The sequence below is a fragment of the Trachurus japonicus genome, chromosome 17 (genome assembly GCF_045865225.1).
Source record: "Trachurus japonicus isolate A0001 chromosome 17, Traja_1.0".
In the NCBI taxonomy this organism is placed as follows: domain Eukaryota; kingdom Metazoa; phylum Chordata; class Actinopteri; order Carangiformes; family Carangidae; genus Trachurus; species Trachurus japonicus.
In genome coordinates, this window is record NC_140923.1 from 37,027,262 (window position 1) to 37,045,919 (window position 18,658).

An 18,658-nucleotide genomic window follows, 5' to 3' on the forward strand; every position below is an offset into this window, starting at 1 on the left:
ATGCTGAGGTCTAGCATCTATTTGTGGTTCACCATGTTCACCATCTTAATTTTGTGTGCTGCGATGCCGAGACTTAAACACACAAACACAAACTATACTGACTAGGGCTAAACGATTAATCGTATTTTCATCATCGGTGCCTGAAATGCAATGCGTTTTATTTACAGGTGCCATGCCCACTTCACCTTACGCTCTAACCTGTAATTTTGTTCAATACAAGTATGCTCAAAATATAATTTTTTTGATATTATCCTAATCAGTGTTCAAGGGTATCTAATTTATTAGCAGGGTCACTATTAAAGCAGAAAGACACAGTAACTATGGTTAACATGCACACTTAAAGCTGTACAGAAAAGAAAATTGAATTTGAGCCCACTGTGGGTCCTAACATTAGTGTAATAACTCATCTATCAGACGATGTAGCCCAAACTTTGTGCAAAATTCTATTTTCAAGTAAATCCAGGATGAAAGTGTGGTATTTTTTTTTCGCATTGGATAATGCAGGCGCACAAATTATACGTCAGCCTGCTCACGATTCATCAGCCACTGATATTAAATGCGTCATCCGTCAATTAAACGTCTGAGACACACACACACACACACCGAGCTCGGTCTCGCCCCAAACATTGAATATCCCGCCCGCTCGATAACGACTTTGTTTTCCTTACTCGGGTAAATTTGTGCGGCAACTCGTGGAAACTCAGCGCGACAAACAGGACAAACGGCCATTTCTGAACACCTTTAAATATTTGCTTATTTATCGCAAGTCATATCGTCATCGTAGTATTGACTAGGGATGCAACGGTTCTCGGTAAAAACCGAACCGTTCGGTACGGCCTGCACGGTGCAATACGCTCTTGGACCGCGGTATTTCAGATTCAGCTTGCATCAGCTCTTACTGCTTTACAGGCAGCTGTGCCGTGTATGTGTGTGCCTGGCCGTTTAAGGTGAAAGCCCGCCCCCGCGAGTCGATGTCCAATCACTGTTGAGCCTCCACACACTCACAGCCCCTCCCTCCCCCCCTGCAACTTAAAGTGCAGCTCACACACATAAGAGGGGAAAAAAGAAAAGAAAACAAACAGGCACCAGCATGAGCGGTCGCTGATCGCGATCGCGGGGAAAATTAATTAGTTATTAGCGCGATTTAGCACATTTAGCTTTTATTAGAGTTCCAGCACAACTCTGTCCATGCACACTGCACGTGCGTGGTCGCGTATCCGCTCGGTGCGCGATAGAAAGACGATGTCCAGCAGGAGGAGTTGACTGACAGGGATGAGAGGTCGTGAAAGGCTGTTTAAAAAAACACACACACAATAGACTAACTCCTTCTTTCCCAGTGAGAGACTGTGGCTGCCAGCATAGGGACGGTCTTCCATGACGGCAATATAGCGCGCTCTCTGTTTGAAAGTGGCTTGAGAGTGTTCACCCTATGAAAGACTAAAGGAGTGTGCAGAGGGAGGAGCTAGGGGGATGCAACGAGCTAGGGGCTGTTCACAGACAGTTCAGGGGTCCGTTTCAGAAAGCGAGATTAGTGGAAACTCTGAGTATGTTGAGCCTGAGATGAGGGAAACTCAGAGTTTTCCGTTTCAGTGAGCAGGATCAGCGTAATGCTGAGTCAGTCGCTACGGCAACATGTGCTGTGAAGCAAACCTGCTCCCTGGCAGGCTGATGATGGCTTCTTGTGCTCACGGTGAACGCGCCTCCCTCAGGCTCAACATACTCTGGGTTGATTGAACTATTTCTGATCAGCTGTTCTGAAACCGAACACTCAGAGTTTTCCAGCTCAGGCTCAATCAACCCTGAGCTCGGGATTTGACTCAGAGTTTGTTGAGCCTGCTTCCCGAAACGGACCCCAGGTGTGTGTGTGTTAGAGCATGGCTACCCGACCCGAGCCCGCGGGTAACCCGAGGCCCGGGTATCAGGCCGGGCCGGGCCTGGTTTTTAATTTATTAATTCGGGCTCGGTTCGGGTCGGGTTTGAGAGTCTCGGGCTCGGGCCGGGTACGGGCTTAATTTCCAGGCCCGTGCAGCCCTCTAGTGTGTGTGTGTGAGCTCTACAAGGAAATACTATAAATAGTAGTAGCCTAATATTAGAAATAATATACATTTTAAACATTTTTTTGGGAGAAAAAAAAAGTTCCCTGCACAAAACACATACCGAAACCGTACCGAGAACCGTGGCCAAAAACCGAGGTATGTATCGTACCGTGGGCTACCTGTACCATTGTACCCCTAGTATTGACTATTGTCATCGAACATCGCACATGTTGCTCATAATGTGCAGGCCTAATACTGACCAGTGTCATTAGTTTTGCAGAGATTTGTTAATGAACCAAATAGGGCTGCACAATTAATCGAATTTTAATCACGATCACAATTTTGGCTGCCACGATTAAATTAAGATGATCGTCGGCGATTTTAACATTTAAAAAGCGGGCTCTGTTGCATATCAAATCAAGCATTTTCTCAACCCAATAGTCAGCCGACCACCAGGGCGCGACCGAAAGGTTAGGGCTTCATTAAGCTGCCTAAACAGCAAGCGAGCGTACCCTGCAGCAGCTGCAGCCTCAAATGATTTAACAGTGTGAGAGCGGGTGTGAGACGCATGAGAGTGTGAGACGCAATGTTGGGAGCAGCATCTGGATGTGAGGAGCAGCTTGTGCCTCGTAAGGGCTCCACTTCCATTGTGTGGAGGTTTTTTGGTTTGGAAAGTGATGCTGACCAGAAGGCGGTCCTGTGCAAAGAGTGCCGCAGGGTTGTGTCTGCGCCACAGGGCAATACAACAAACTTGTTCAACCACCTGAAAAAACACCACAAACCCAAATATGATGAATGCATGAAGGCCAAAGCCAACGCTGGCCCACAAAATCCCCGTCAGTGTTCAGCGCCAGCCCAGGCAACAATAACGGCAACCCTGCACCGGGCAACGCCGTATTCCTCCACCTCTCAAAGACATGCAGAAATAACGGATGCCATAACGTTTTATTTGGCCAAAGACATGTGTCCAATAAACACAGTGAACAACGAAGGCTTCAAAAGCATGGTCAAAACACTGGACAAGAAGTATGTGATACCCTCGCTCAATTATTTTTCCAAAGCGGCATTACCTGCACTGTATGAAAAACGTCGAGGGGAAATGGAGAGGGAAATAACAGCCATCGAGTATTTCGCAACTACAACTGACCTATGGTCCAGCAGAACAATGGAGCCGTACCTGTCCCTGACAATTCACTATATTGACGATGATTTTACAATGAAGAGTCGGTGCTTGCAGACGTCATTTTTCCCACAAGATCACACAGGAGAAGCTATAGCCCAGGGACTGCGGGAAGCACTGGCCTCATGGAGCCTGCAAGAGAAGAGACAAGTCTGCATCACCACAGATAATGGATCTAACGTCGTCAAGGCAGCTTCTCTAAATAAATGGATGAGGCTCCAGTGCTTTGGCCATAGGCTCCATTTAGCAATTGGTGAGTAGGAATAAAAACGACAATTTAAAAAAGTACACATAATTGAATGGTACTGTGCTAATATGATGGAGTTTGGTCATCAAATGTGTAGGCATTTTATTTATATCTAAATTGCTTTACAAATGACCAGATAAAATAACAGACAAATATATAAATAAATAAACAAGTGATTGAAATAAAACATCTGTATCTTAACTGACCAAAATTTTACGGTGTGTGTGTTAAGGTGATTTGTATCTATTTATGTACAGTTTTTAGCCTTTTATTTCATGTGATGTTGGGACAAACTAATTTCCCTCCTCTGGGATCAATAAAGTTCAATTCAATTCAATCCAATCTTAAAACAACACATGAAAATAAAAGATTTAAAAGGAAAATGTATGCAAGGTTTTGTTTTGTTTTAATTATGAATCTCATTTTCTTTTACAGAGAATGCGATGAAAGATCCTCGGATTGACCGTGCAGTAGGGATCTGCAAAAAACTTGTGAGCAGTTTCTCCTACAGCTGGAGGCGTAAAAAGGAGCTAGCACGGGCTCAAAAGGAGCTGAAGCTTCCAGAACATGGGCTGAAGACAGAATGACCAACAAGGTGGGGGTCAAGACAGGCAATGATAGAAAGAGTCCTGGAGCAGCAGAGGGCCATCTTTCAAGTCTTGTCTTCTGACAGAAAGTCCAGACATCTCATTCCATCATGGCAGGACACTGAGATCCTCGAAGCCATCCACAAATCCCTCCACCCTTCGACTGAGTTTACAGATGCACTGTCCAGTGAGAAGTATGTCAGTGTTTCCTTTGTGAAGTCAGTCCTCCATCTCTTCAGTTCCTCCATCCTCAAAGTGAACGATGATGATTCAGAGCTCACAAACACCATCAGGAAAAAAATCCTAACTTACCTGGAGGAAAAATACAAGGATCCCGAGACACAAGGGCTGCTCGACATGGCTTCTGCTCTGGATCCCCGTTTCAAGCTGCGATACGCAAGTGAGGACAGGGTAGAACCAATCCAAGCCAGACTTGTGTCTGAGATGGCTGCATCTGTGAGCATGGTAAGTAATAATTGTAGATACATAAATACACTATGTACACTAAGTGGATTGAAATGTGCTAGAAAGTAATTAATGTGCTGTAATCTACATTCTGAATGTGGATGTCAATTTCATTTGAATTTGTTATTCATATTTTAGCAGGGCCCAAGTGATGGTGGGACTGCAGACAGGGCAGAGGATACACCCAGCTAGGGCTGCACGATTATGGCCAAAATGATAATCACGATTATTTTTATCGGTATTGAAATCACGATTATTAATCACGATTATACATTATGTTAGATAAAACATGTTTTTATTGCACTTTCTATTTGAAACAAACAATAGGCTATGTGAACAAGGCTTTCAGTTCAAAATAAAACGTAAAATAAAAATAAATAATAGCCTAAAATAAAATTTACCCAAGACAAAGGGCTAGCGAAAAATAAATGCCATTGCAGAGTGCAGAGGTGTCATTCTGTACAGTAGCATACAGATACTTGTGTAAAAAACAAAAAATAAAAAATAAATCTGGTAGAAGTAGCTGCTGATTCAACTCCTTTACTCAAATAAAAGTAAGAAAGTACAGGCTCTGAAATGCAATTTCAAAGTAGGCTATAGGTAAAAATTAATTTTTGCCATCAATGATACACAGAGATGTGTGGGCAAGAGTCTGTCTAGCATGGACCAAAGCACAGCACGGGTGGTTCAGCAGCAATTTGGAACGAATTAAAAACATAAATGAACAGACCAAGTGTTTTCACACAGGCAGCGTCCAGCAGGTCGGCCTAGCTCAACTGTGCAGCCACCAAAACGGCCATAGATCGCCGTTTTATTTAGACGACGTATGTAATTAACACCAAAACGGCCGCGTGGGGTGACGGGGTCTCGGTCCAGCTTTGAGACCACCCCGCAGCCCGACCTCGATCCGATCCAGAGTGAGACGGCGACAGTAGACAGCCTTTGGAGGTGCTGACTGACCAGACACAGACACACGTCATGTCTACTGTCACCGTCTGCTGCCGACATCGTCTCACTCTCACTTCAGAGTGAGATCCATACAGTCTATGAGTGAGACGTGACATCGGGCGCAGAAGGTGACACAGTACAGCAGCATCTGAAGCTGCAGACTGACCGGCCGGGACACACACTCTGGACTGTAAACAACATGTAAAGGGAGGATGCGCTCGCTTGTTAGTTAGTTAGTTAGTTAGTTAGTTAGGCAGCTTCATGGAGCCCTGACCTCTCGTTCGCCCCCTGGTGGTTGGCGGACTATTGGTTGAGAAAGCGCTTGATTTGATATGCAGCACAGCCCGTTTTTTTACATGTTAATAATCGTGACGATCATCTTAATTTAATCGTGGCAGCCAAAATCGTGATCGTGATTAAAATTCGATTAATTGTGCAGCCCTACACCCAGCACATCCAAGAAAAAGAAGACCTTGGGGAGCTTCTTCAAGGTCACTGAGAGAGCCAGCCCAGCTCATCCTCCTCACCAAGCTGTAGCCTCTGAGCTTCAGTCCTACCTGCAGTGTGCTGACCTTGATAGTGAGGAGAACCCACTGGACTGGTGGAGGGAACATCAGCGAGTCTACCCCCGACTGTCAAAGCTGGCCAAAAAATATTTGAGCATACCTTCAACAAGTGCCCCTTCCGAGAGGGTCTTCAGCACTGGGGGAAACATAGTGACCTGCCTTCGGTCGTCTCTGAAACCAGAAAGTGTTGACAGGCTGGTGTTTCTGGCCAAAAATCTGTAGGCCTGTACTACAGTACTATGTTCCTGTTCCTTGTAATATGTGCCTTTTCTGCATAGGCTTCATTTTTTTCATTTGTTTGCACTTTATGATTGCACTTTGCAATGGCATATTTAATTTTTGCCCTTTATCTTGGGTAAATTTTATTTAATTATTTATGATTTATGATTATTTTAAGTTTCAATGTGAAGACTTGTCCACATAATGTTTCTTAAAAAAGAAAGTGCAATAAAAAGACATGTTTTACCGAACATAATGAATAATCGTGATTAATAATCGTGATTACAATATTGATCAAAATAATCGTGATTATCATTTTGGCCATAATCGTGCAGCCCTAGAACCAAAGTTGGATTTTGGCTCAACGAAGCAGAAGTAAGCGATCCGGTCGTTTTGGCTAACTTCTTGTCAGCCGATGGAGTTAGCAGTCCCCGCCCTCGTCCCTATGTCACCACATGCACGCGCATCCCTTGGCTGCACACACAGAGAGGACCGCCCCTTTATGCTGTTCTCTCTCCTCATTGGATAAAGGTTGTAGGATACAAGCAAAGTTTTCTCCTCGGCTTACAGCAGAGCCGAGTGACTGACAGACCCGTGTTTCAGACCAAACACTCTATATAAGTGATTGCTGTCGGAAGATATAACTATTTAAGACTTATATTAACACAAATATTCTGCTTACTTCTGCTTTAATTAAAAGTGAGAGGATTTGCTTAATTTATAACAGTTCATCAAGAGTGGAGATATTCATATTTGGCCATCCATTCTAATTTTTACTCAAAACCACCCACGTCAGCTAGCCCCGTAAACCAGCCGCTCCCGGAAATGCAATTCATTTCATTTCTGAGGGAGAGTCTGGCCTCATCCCCGCTGTAAACGTTTGGGGTGGGCGGGAGTAGTAGCGTTGACAGACAACCCCATTCAGCCAATCAGCAAGTTGGTGTAGTGACGGGGCTTTGCACCAGTCGGTCCCTGATTGGCCAACGTGCTGTGTCAATCACAGCGGCGACGCTGATTGGCTCGGCCTTCTGAGGGTTTCAGGCCAAACGCTTACAACGGGGATGAGGCCAGACTCTCCCTCAGAAATGAAATGAAATGAATTGCATTTCCGGGAGCGGCTGGTTTACGAGGCTACACGTCAGCTGCTGAGATCACCAAAACTCATCAGGATTCATTCTCTGTTCACCACATTTCGTGTCAGTTCAAACCAGCAGACTGACTGACATAACCGACCGACAGAGCTGCCTGCCATTCCGAGAGCTCTGCTGTGGATAAAAGTGTGATTAACAGGTTGGTCTGGTGAAAAGAAAGAGCATCTTTCAGCCAGAGGGGATTCTGGCCTGTGTTACAACAAGCATCTATCCTGCTGAAGTGTCCTTGAGCAAGATTTTGTTCTGCGTCTGAGAGAATTCCCTATTTGGTAGTCAGGCATAGCAAAAAAAACGAGAGAGAAGAAGAAAAAAAAATCTGACAGCATCTGACTAGTCCCTGCAGCAGACTACACACACACACACACACACACCTGATAGCTGTGTGGAGGGCAGCAGCTTGAAGCCCTGTCCTTATGACCAGCCAACCTTGCCTGTGGCCTGAGCCCTACACTCAACTAACAATTACTCAGAGTTTCACAAAGGATTCCAATGCAAAATCTGCCTACTTCCCATACAATAACAAAAGGAAGAACAAGTGTCTCTCTGCTAACAAGGACATCGGACAGCACCACAGTTAACCTATATGCAACATTAAACTAATTGCCGTCCACTGCAATAATTGCAAGTGAATGGCACCAAAATGACGGACAATCAGTCTCTTTGCCCTACGATTTTATTCATCAGTGCGAAACCTCGGTCTATCATTTCCCCTCTATCTACCTTCATTAGCACGTCTTCATATGTAATGGCCAAGCACTGGCAGCAAATCAGACCAAGGATGGTGGTACAGCTAGTCTGTCAGTATAATTCCCTGATTTGTTCTCAAGCATATTTCAGTGGAACCATGGAAAAGCTCGGCTGCTCTCACCTCATTTGGCTAAACCACTGAGCATGAAAAAGATATAGGGTACAGTATGGTATTATTCTTAATTTAATCACATGGTAGAGGATCTCCTCAAAGAAAGGAGATATCTTTGAGATGACATAGATCTGCTTAAGAGCTTTACTTTTCAATAAAGTTAAACAAATAATGTAAGGAATGAAAATGTTCGCACACCCTCCTCTCCAACACTGAACATTCACACTTATATCTGCCACAGGAGACGGTGTGGTATTTATAATATGTATTTGCGCACAGGTTACCCAGGTGCATTTCCCTCCTTCTTCATTGTTTTATGGTCTTAATATCTCAGAGGTGAGGAGATGATGAGAAATCAATAGGAACAACGCTTTCTCTATATATCAAAGACCAATGGGACATTTAGCATGTGGGTCTGAACCTGTGCTAATATACCTCTGTTGCTTTGTGTGGACTAGTATCTGTGTGAATAATCCATAGCCTATATACCTGTATGTCTTATATCCACCTGCAGTGGAATTATGCCAAATCCAATTCAGCTATTGACAAGGAGTGCGTATAATGCAAATCTCCCCTGAGCTTATACAAGTATACATACGCAACAAGAGGATGGATGAGGCATGGGAGAAATTTTGAATTAGAGCATCCAGGGGGGAGTTTGTCTGGAGCCTCATAGAGAAACAGCCCCATCTACAGGATTACAGCACCACTGTAAAATAACTCAGACCCCTACCCCCACCCCCCACCCCCCACCGCTCACACAGGGAGGGTTGTGCGCCTAACTTTAAAATTCCAGTGCATCTCTTTGTCTCAGCAAAGCTTAATGAGCCTCGGGAGAGCACGCCCAGATGAACTTGCTGTAAGAGGAAACTACCTGTGTCTACCACAGCACAGAACAATGCTGGCCTTTTTTTTTTTTTTTTTTTTTTAAACAGAAAATACTGTATCTGCAGATTTTGGAGGGGACACTGCAGTACTTTGCCAGTGAAATAAGGGTGTTCTCTTACACAGAGTGTTACTTAGTGAACAGTATCCTGGAAGTGGTCAGCATGGACTCAGCGGTTCTCAACACAAGTTGCTGGGGTCCCCTCAACTAGAAAGCACAAACACACACGTGTGCACCCACACACACTTGATACAGTCAGAGGAGAGCAAGCTCAGGGCTTAGATACACAAACACACACATCCTGGGAGACTGACCATGCTCTCTAACCCCTTCCTGTGTATACAGACCTGCCTCTCAAATATCACTGAGTCCAGACAGAGGAGAAAGACCTTTGCAGAACAAAGGAGAGGTCTGATAAGGAGGAGCTTGCTGGTGACACTCTGCCTTTCCTCCAAACTACAAAGAGACCGCCTGCCACTAGTGGCTTGTCCAAATTGTCCCCCTTTTTTTGACTCATTTCTGGTCGGAGAAAAACACCAAAGACATAAAAACAGAAAAGATGGAAGGACAGGAGAGGTGGCAATTTTGAAGTGAGGCAGATTGGTGTGATGAATGGGCAATTGCAGAGGGTGGTATAGAGATGAAGAGACTGAGAGAGGAGCAGTGAGAGGGGGTTAGAGGAGCTGAGAGGGATTAAACTAGGTAACCTTGACGAGACGGGGTCATGTTTCATACAAATTCACTCTTAGGTGGTGCTTACATTTTCACATAAATGAGTTTCTAAAGTAAAATATCAAGCTGCAAAGTTGAACAACACATTAGCATAGAGATATTTGCCACCAATTTCACAGAGGAGCCAATTGTGCTTTCGCATGTGTGTGTGTGTGTGTGTGTGTGTGTGCATGTGTGTGTCCAAAAGAGCTGGCAGCCATGCAGAGGTATGAGACAGATGTGAGTGTCGGTCATTACTGTAATCGCTCCATTTACTTCATCTACCCTGGGAGGGATGGCTGGTCAGCACCATCTGGACACACACACACACACAAACACACACAGCACATACATGGCAATCGCCAGCCATGGTAGGGTTTCATGGGAAGCCAGCCAGCAACGGGAGTGAAGCACTGAAATGATCATTATGTGTTTGTGAGACTGTGTGTGTGTGCGCGCGTGTGTGTGTATTCATAACAGTGTGTGTTCATTTGCCATCTTTGTCACTGTCTCAATTTCTCCCATTCCCTGGTGACATTTTTCTTTTGTATGTTTCTCTTCCCGCTTTTTTTTCCCTCCTCTCGTCTCTATCCTCCTTTTTTATCCGTTTCTCCGTCCCCTGAGTCCACCTGCTTCAGAAATACACAAGTCTGACGTTTTTCCCCCAGAGACTACAGGACAAAATGAAAAAAAAAGGCCACGGTGGGTAGAACCAAAGCGCAGACTTGTTCAAGACACCGAGTGCCTTAGGAGATGATGGTCATCATGGCGTGCATTGGGTTGTGTGTGTGTGTGTTCGTGTGTGAAAAAGATACAGAAGACCTCAAGCTCATCTACATGTAATTTCCTCCCCTGACGGAAGACAAGGGAAAGGGTGATGAGGAGAACAGTAGAAGAGTGGTTGAGGAGAGACACAGAGAGCGTGCCAGGCTGAAGCTCTGGACTCAAGAGCAGCAGCCTCATCGTCAAGCAACACGTAGTCATGGCAACAGTAAATGGGGGGAGAGAGAGAGAGAGAGAAGTGGAAGTGGAGAAGAAAAGAAATGAGGGAACTGCTTCAGGTTAAAAGTATATTGCTGAGAGATTAAAAAATAGTTTATCCTGTGCTTTGCCACACTGGGTCACAATATTACATCCACTTACAGGTGATATTTCAAAAAGAGTCAAGAGCTCAGAGTTTAAATATCGCCTCGAGGATATGTTTTTCCATTTGCCCTCTTATTCCTCATGTTTACATTACTCAGCAATGACTCTGTTCAGAACTACACTTGAATATTTATCACCAGTAGCCGGCCAAGTCTCTGCTGTTGCTCTTCTGCTCCTTCATCACTCTATTCTCTGTCTCATTTGTATTCTGTAAGCTCACCACCCCTCCTCATTCTCCACCCGGCACACCCCCCCCCCCGTTTGCCTCTCTACTGGCTCCCCCTCCTGCTCCTCTTGTCACCCCCTTGTCCTAAGATCTCTTTTTCTGGCCTCCATCCCTCCATCCCCGCAGAACAGAGCTGACATTGGGCATGAGGTCGGAGAGATGGGCAGTCATGCTCCTACTGTCAGCAGGCTCAAATGGGCTTAGATACAGCGCGTGTGGAGAGACACCCAAGGGAGACCCTTCACTAGCCTTGGGCTCCAGACAGCCATACGTACATAAACCCCACGCATTCAATCACACACTTTTGTTGGCTTGTAGTAACGAAAATACACGCATTAACACCAACAAACACTGGAGCTTCTCATATCTTATGAAGGACATTCAATCGAGCTGCATGACACACATACACACATACATAAAATTAATGCGTGAGAGAGCACATATGCAAACACACACGCAAAACATACATACGTCCGTTCGCATATGCAAACAGAGCGAGGCATGGAATTACTGATTTCAGAAAGGACAAATTCCCTTGGAGGACTGCCATGGATTATTGGCCACAGTATTGCCACTGTAGCGAACAATGGAAATATTCACTCTAGATTAATGCTGAACACTTATGTTGAAAATAAAGACATCAACCTCCAAAGGTCATTTACAGCCATTAAGCATTAAAACATCATGTGAACCGATAACTCACTTCCATCGATTGTCGTCATATTTTAAAGTGAACATTAAGTCAAAGGGCAATGACTACAGAAAATACAGTGTCTGCATGAAGAAGGAAATGCTGTATAATGTAATGGGGAACAGTTAAACAGATTTTATACACTGGATAGGAACAGTAGAGATGAGGGAATTTTACAGGCATCAAATCAGGGGGTTTCTGACAAGTCATCCAAAGAGAGGATGCTTTTTTTATACCACTGCACAGTTCTACAGTATATGTGAATCAAGTGTGTGACCATTACGGTGACATTACATTCAAATGTCAGTCATCCTAGAAAAGCTCTGTCCTCTCCAGTCAGTCAGCCCATTTTAAATTGGGGTATGATTACGTCCATGTATTAAGGTTAAAGTCAGAATGTGCAGGATCTTTGAAAGGGTAATCATTGCTGTGGTATTTTAAGTAACACAGTTAGAGAAATGTCCCATTTTTCCATGTTTTTACATAAATGGCATAACATGTGTAATAGGATGTCATGGCTAGGGTCACTTTGGATTACAGTTGTAGGATGCTGTCAAAAAACACTGTACCACACTGCCCCCATGTGGTGATGACACACACTGCATAGATCACTGAGGATTCATCAATCTGGATGAAAAGCCTTTTTCTTTTCTTATAAAAATTGAAAAGAAAACCAGAACCTAACAGTTTCACTATCTGGCACATTCAATAACTAGCAATTGCTCAAATTGTTTTTACTATTTGTAACCATACTTTAAATATTAGGCTCACACCATATCCCTGGAGACCGCTTGTGTACATGTATATAGGTTAATATCCTTACCTGTCCTGCAGGGGTCACTGTGGAAATGTCTCCTGTGAAGGTTCAGGTTACAGGATAGAGTTGCAGGTCCACAGGCAACAGAAATAGCCTGCATCGTGCAGGACAATGAAGTGAGCCCACACTGCATTGTCACGGTGAAACGTTAACCTGTCCATCACAGCGTGCATCAGTTTTCCAGCTGATATACTGTGGAGCAGAAGAAGAGAGAAGAATAAAAAAACTGGGAAGGTATAAAGTTTGTCAGCATTGCATTCGGTGAAATGTCTGTTTGTAGCTTCTGATCCTGACAAGAAGGACTGAGGTGAGTTTGTTGTTTGTACCTTTTGTCGTACTCAGTGTGAGTCTGTTTTCCCCTACACACTGGGTAAAGCACTTGTGGCTTTATTTCTGCTTCCCGCCAGCTGAGTCTTCATGGCTGAGTCCACCGGCAGCAGCAGTAACAGTGGTGGTTTGGGCAGTGGAGGCGCTGGAGGAGTCCGTTTACCCCAGGAGCCCTCTCTCAAAGCTGGGGTGATGTTGTCAGACGAGAGGGTGGACTTCCTTCGGGAGCAGGCCTTCTGTGTGCTGCGTGTGAAGACGGATAAGTGGAACCGCTTCATTGGAGCAGAGGAGAACCAGAAGGTTCTGCTGGATTTCTTGGACCACATCTGGACCAACAGGCTGCTGCTTTTCACTGGACCTGGTGGGACACTGCATGCAGGGGATGCACAGGTAAGAAAAACATACACACCTTGTGATAAATACACAGACGTAGAAAGTTCAGTCACTTATAAAAGAGCGCCATATTCTCCCCATTATCTAAAGTCAATTTTGTCTGCAAATGCAATTACGATTATAGCCTTGAGTAAATATTTAATAGCGTAGTTAAGTTATTGTTTCCTGTCTGCACTGTAAATTTTGTATGCTAATATCCCTGTGATTAAAAGAGACAATATCAGTTTGCCAAGAAGGACATTTCATACATAAATAAAAAGTTTAAGTTCAAAAAGAATTCACAATGACATACTGAGAAGTTAACTGAGCAATAAGCAGGCATGAGGGCATATTCTTTAGGTCTTAAAATTTCCTGGGCTTGCCGTCTACACCCTGTCTAACATACACACTTTTTGAAATAAGTCACTACTTATTTCTGGTGCTTTCAATGCTGTTGAAAGCATTCCTACTGTTTTTGCATCTGTGAAGATGTCTCCACCCTGGAAGACCAAGCTGCTGTGCGTGCTGAAGAAGAATGTGAAGAGAATCACACGACAAGGATTCAGACACCAACTCCGGTTGGGAGAGGTGCCTGGATATCCCATGGAGCACCTCCCTGTTGTCATCTCAGAGGTGGGCTCGAGTGTGTGTGTCAGTGTGAGTGACCATACAGGGGTCCAAGCCCACACAGCAGTACAGGTGGCATTGTGTATCTACTGTATCTATGTGCATGAAGGGCTCGACAAAGTAAGAATGCATTGTCTGTCCACATTGTGTGACTACAGCTTGTGTGACCACTGCATGCACAGGTGCTGGTGTGTGTGCTGTCCAATGGTCTGAACCATGAGGACTGGCCGCGGGTGGTGTCTGATGACATCCACAGGCACCTGGAGAAGCTGAGGAGCAGGGTGGTGACTCTGAGAGGCCGCGCTGAGGGACGAACCCTGCTGCCTCTGCCGCTGTGTGTGGAGAGGGCACGGCCTCAGGACATTGCACTCAGGTCAGCATCTAGCATAAAAGTATGGTCACTCACCACCATGTGCGTATGAGTGCTCCTTCTGTGCTTACTTATGATAGAGAGCAAGTAACATAGCTAGTAGCTACAGAAGTGTTAGGTTGACAGCTGAATAGCTGTTTGGCAATAACAACAATGGCAGCAATAATTGCATATATTTCCATTGCACCGTTCTGCTTCTTGAAGGTAGTGGTGCTTTCCCCCCCAGTACTCTAGTGGCCATTATTATATAGCAGAATAGCACTGAAACTGATGCTAATTTTTGTACTTAAAGAGGAAATAAGCAGGATTTTTCCCGTGGCTATGCTACATTTCTACCTTAATTAAAAAGCTCCGGAATAAATGTGATAATTAACTACATGACTTGTGGCTTGTTACAATGAGAATGGAGGCTGTCTGACTTCCACTGGCGTCTCACGCTGACAAACAACCTTGCAACATCGGTGTTTAGCCTACCTGCCCGCCGCCCCGACACAAACTGGCTCCATAACCCGCAATCTTTTGTTTATGACAGTTAAAGACTACACAAATATACACGTCATAACATAACCGAGCCATGTATTGATTTTTCGTGGCTCCTTTGTAAACAAATGCACGGCCAGGCCGCCAGCAAACAGAGGAAAAGCAACCGGACTTCCTCTTTAAAACGCTTTATAGAAACCCTACACAGCCACAGGCCATTTGACTAATATACTCACCGTATCTTTCAGATTGGTTTATTGTTCTTTCATTCAGCATAATATTCATTATATATTTATATGTTAATAACCTGGCACTGCTCTAGACGTCCGCGCCTGGTCCCGCCACCTCCACCAGAAATGACAACTGACCAACCACCTTCCTTGTATGACGTAATAAAAAAAAATGTATGAACAATAATATATTCTATATATAATCTAATTATATTAATAAAAGAAGTGTAAGGAGAAAATGTTTCATTGGTAGTTGAAACGATTCAACTTTAATCTATTTCTCCATATTTCAAAACCTTTCCCCGGACGCCATCTTTGTTTACTGTGGTCAGTAGAAATGTCATCCCTCACAACTTGGAAATCTACCGTAGCCAAACTTTTTTTATTGTGCAGTACGCAGCCTAACGTTACTTTAATCACAGTTAGCTAAGAAGAGGAATATCAGACACCTTCAAAACAGCGGTAAGTGTTGTCAGCTGATCCGCAGGCTTTGGCAAAGTTTGACTAGATAGTTGCTCTGTGGCTAGCTCTGTTAGCATCATGAATGCAAAGCCCAGATTTTTTCCTTTAGCATTTATAAACGTGTGCGACGTGTTGCCTGTGCTGCTGCCATCGGTTGGCTGACTCCGCATTCATGATCTTCAGTCCATGCATTTTCCCGTTTCCGCCCACACTGATTGTCCCTCTCTCTCTCTCTCTGTGTCTGTCTCCCTCAGCCCCACTGGCTGGCCACTGGACCGTGGCTTGTTATACTCTATAGAAACTTTGATAGTTCAGTGGTCTGGACAGATATGGAATATCCTGAAGAAAGACTCTGGCATGGTGCTGCTCCGGGGAGACCGCCCAGGCCCCAATGTGGAGCTCCAGTTTTGGGCCACTCAGAGAGAAAACCTGCTGGGCATCCAGTCACAAGTATGAGACTTGTTCTAAGCTGACAGGGGTGCAATCGCTTCAAACTGTGAAATGAAAAATTAATTGGCTGCTCTAAGAACAAAGATGTTTAATGTCACTGATGGACATTAGATAATGTTATTCCTTAAGACTAGACTTTGGGTCCATGGTTTGTTTGAGCGCACTGAATTGGTTAATGTAAGATGTAATGTAAAATTTTATTTATGTGCTTCACAAGATACATAAAAAATACAAACAGCATACAAAGTAAATAACAACAAAAGCAGCAGCACATTTGAAAAAGAAGTACAGCGACACAATACAAATACCCCCAGGCTTATTGAAAAAGAAGTCAGCAGATCCCTTTTGTGTTGCATGACACACTAAATGCATCATCACAGTAATGGAATATTTATCTTTACACATTAGTCCAGGTGATACCTACAAGATGAAACTATGATGTCCTTTTTTTTTTTTAAAGATCCAGAGCCCCAAAGTGGACCAGATCATGGAGATCCTGAGAAGAGTTAAGAGCAGTTACTACTCTGCCTTTCAGGATGTCTGCCATAAAGTCAATGAAGGTACATCAGCATTACAAAATAATGCATTTTCTAATTTCTTATGAAGCCATACCTTAAAATTAGATATAAATGATTTATGGGGGTGGGGTTCATTCTCTCTGTCTCAGAGTAAAACACATTTTTATTTAACCTGATAACGACCAATAGGCACCAATAGGTACACCATGATAGGCATAATATTATGACCACTGACAGGTGAAGTGAATAACACTGAATAACACTTCATCATGGTACCTGTTACTATAGTTGGTGGAATATATTAGGCAGCAAGTGAACATTTTGTCCTCAAAGTTGATGTTTTAAAAGCAGGAAAAAATAGGCAAGCTTAAGGATTTGTAGTGAGTTTGACAAGGACGACTGGGTCAGAGCATCTGAAAAACTGCTGCTTTTGTGGGGTGTTCCTGCTCTGCAGTGGTCAGTATCTTTAAAAAGTGGTCCAAGGATGGAACAGTGGTGAACCGGCAGCTGGGTCATGGGCGGCCAAGGCTCACTGATACACGTGGGGAGCGAAGGCTGGCCTGTGTGTGGTCTGATCCAACAGACCAGCTGCTGTTGGTCAAATTGCTGAAGAAGTTCCTGCTGGCTCTGATAGAAAGGTGTCAGAATACACAGTGCATCGCAGTTTGTTGCATATTTGGGACCAACACAATATTAGGCAGGTGGTCATAATGTAATGCCTGATGGTTGTGTATATGTATAACAACACCAGGAAACACTGCATTATATTATATTGCTTCCTCATTATGGCCACTTAAATCTTATACATTAGTTTATCTGTATGTGATATTTATAGCTGTGCTGGAAGCAGAGGACATAGATCTATATCTTCGCCCTTTGCGGAAACTGATCAGCAGCTTAGAAGAGAGGAGCTTCCCTCATGTGGACGCCCTGCTGCCTCCACTCTTCCACACACTGTGCCTCATCTGGAGCCGATCCCAGTATTACTGCACGCCACAGCGCATGGTTGTCCTCCTGCAGGAGTTCTGTAACCTGATAATTGAAAAGGTAAAGCAATGCTATCTCATGTTTATGTGAAGGAAATGAAGACAAACTGAATAATTTTTCATTCATATGGTTGCGTTTGTCTACAGGCGTTCGCCTACCTTATCCCAGAGGAACTGTTTAAGATGGAGCTTGAGGAAGGAGTGGAGAGAGTCCAGATAACCATCTCGGTCCTTCGCACCTTTAAGCAGTTGTTTCACACTCACCGCCAGCAGATCCCCAAGTACTACAAATACAACGAGGCCATCAAACTGTGGGACTTTCCATCTGCACTTGTATTCAAGCGTTCAGACTGCATCATGGAAAGGCTGCTCATGATCGAGGTGCTTAGGTTTACAGGCGTAGCTCTGTGTTGCTTGCTGGCTGTTAGTAGTAAAGAGAGGGTGTTGGAACGGTTTGTTTTCAACAACATTTTACATGAATGTCAGTTGATATATTTTTGATTTATTGTTGTGAATAGTAAAAGTGCCTCCTCACAGAAAGTGTTTTAAACTACCATCACTACCAATTTTAGTCATTTAGTTTTCTTCTTTGATCTGTAGGAACTTTTTGCAACAGCGCTGGACTTTCTGAAGCTGGAGAAGATTGAACTGGGTGGATCCAGAGGGAAAGTCCTCAGTGAGATGGTCTCCAACATGAGTGAGGAGTTTCATGACCGCTGGCGTGCCCTCAGAGAGAGCAAATATGACCCCTTAGACTACACTAATGATGTGAGCCTTGGTGACATTGCTGCAGTTGTGTTTGACATCATAGTGTTATTTGATGAATATGCCCCCAAAGGGCTCTGATTCACAGCCAGTTTTAAGTGGAATTGACAGACACAGCCAAATAATAAAAAATAACAATTAGATGTTATTTTTCTGCCCAGCAGTAGAGTAATTGAAAAGTAGCAAAGCAAAGTAGTTGCTAAGCAACACACAAGAACCAGTGACAGCAGTCATTATTTGTCAGTGCATCAATATTTAATTTACTAGATATTTTACAGCTATTTTACAACAGCTTCCCGTGTGACTCAGCCAATCTAAACTGGAACTCAATCAGAA

At 44.0% G+C, this 18,658-nt stretch overlaps 1 protein-coding gene and 1 long non-coding RNA gene across 3 annotated transcripts in view; one reads left to right on the forward strand and one right to left on the reverse strand.

Moving 5' to 3' along the window:
- LOC146971329 (uncharacterized) overlaps positions 1–13,166 on the reverse strand; it is a 110,873-nt gene extending 97,707 nt beyond the window's left edge. The window contains exons 1-2 of the long non-coding RNA XR_015038111.1: positions 13,062–13,166; positions 12,742–12,927 (exon numbers count right to left, since the gene is read on the reverse strand). This is a non-coding gene — a long non-coding RNA (uncharacterized LOC146971329). The remainder of the gene's footprint in view (positions 1–12,741; positions 12,928–13,061) is intronic.
- dnah9l (dynein, axonemal, heavy polypeptide 9 like) overlaps positions 13,068–18,658 on the forward strand; it is a 38,563-nt gene continuing 32,972 nt past the window's right edge. Inside the window, exons 1-8 of one of the 2 annotated variants that reach the window (XM_085805852.1) lie at positions 13,068–13,452; positions 13,924–14,067; positions 14,244–14,434; positions 15,858–16,053; positions 16,514–16,613; positions 17,407–17,618; positions 17,705–17,938; positions 18,158–18,325. In XM_085805852.1, the coding sequence (XP_085661978.1) occupies positions 13,153–13,452; positions 13,924–14,067; positions 14,244–14,434; positions 15,858–16,053; positions 16,514–16,613; positions 17,407–17,618; positions 17,705–17,938; positions 18,158–18,325 (1,545 nt within the window). In that variant the 5' untranslated portion in view covers positions 13,068–13,152. Of the gene's footprint in view, positions 13,453–13,923; positions 14,068–14,243; positions 14,435–15,519; positions 15,604–15,857; positions 16,054–16,513; positions 16,614–17,406; positions 17,619–17,704; positions 17,939–18,157; positions 18,326–18,658 lie in introns of those variants that run through there. The other variant, XM_085805853.1, reaches the window with a different exon arrangement.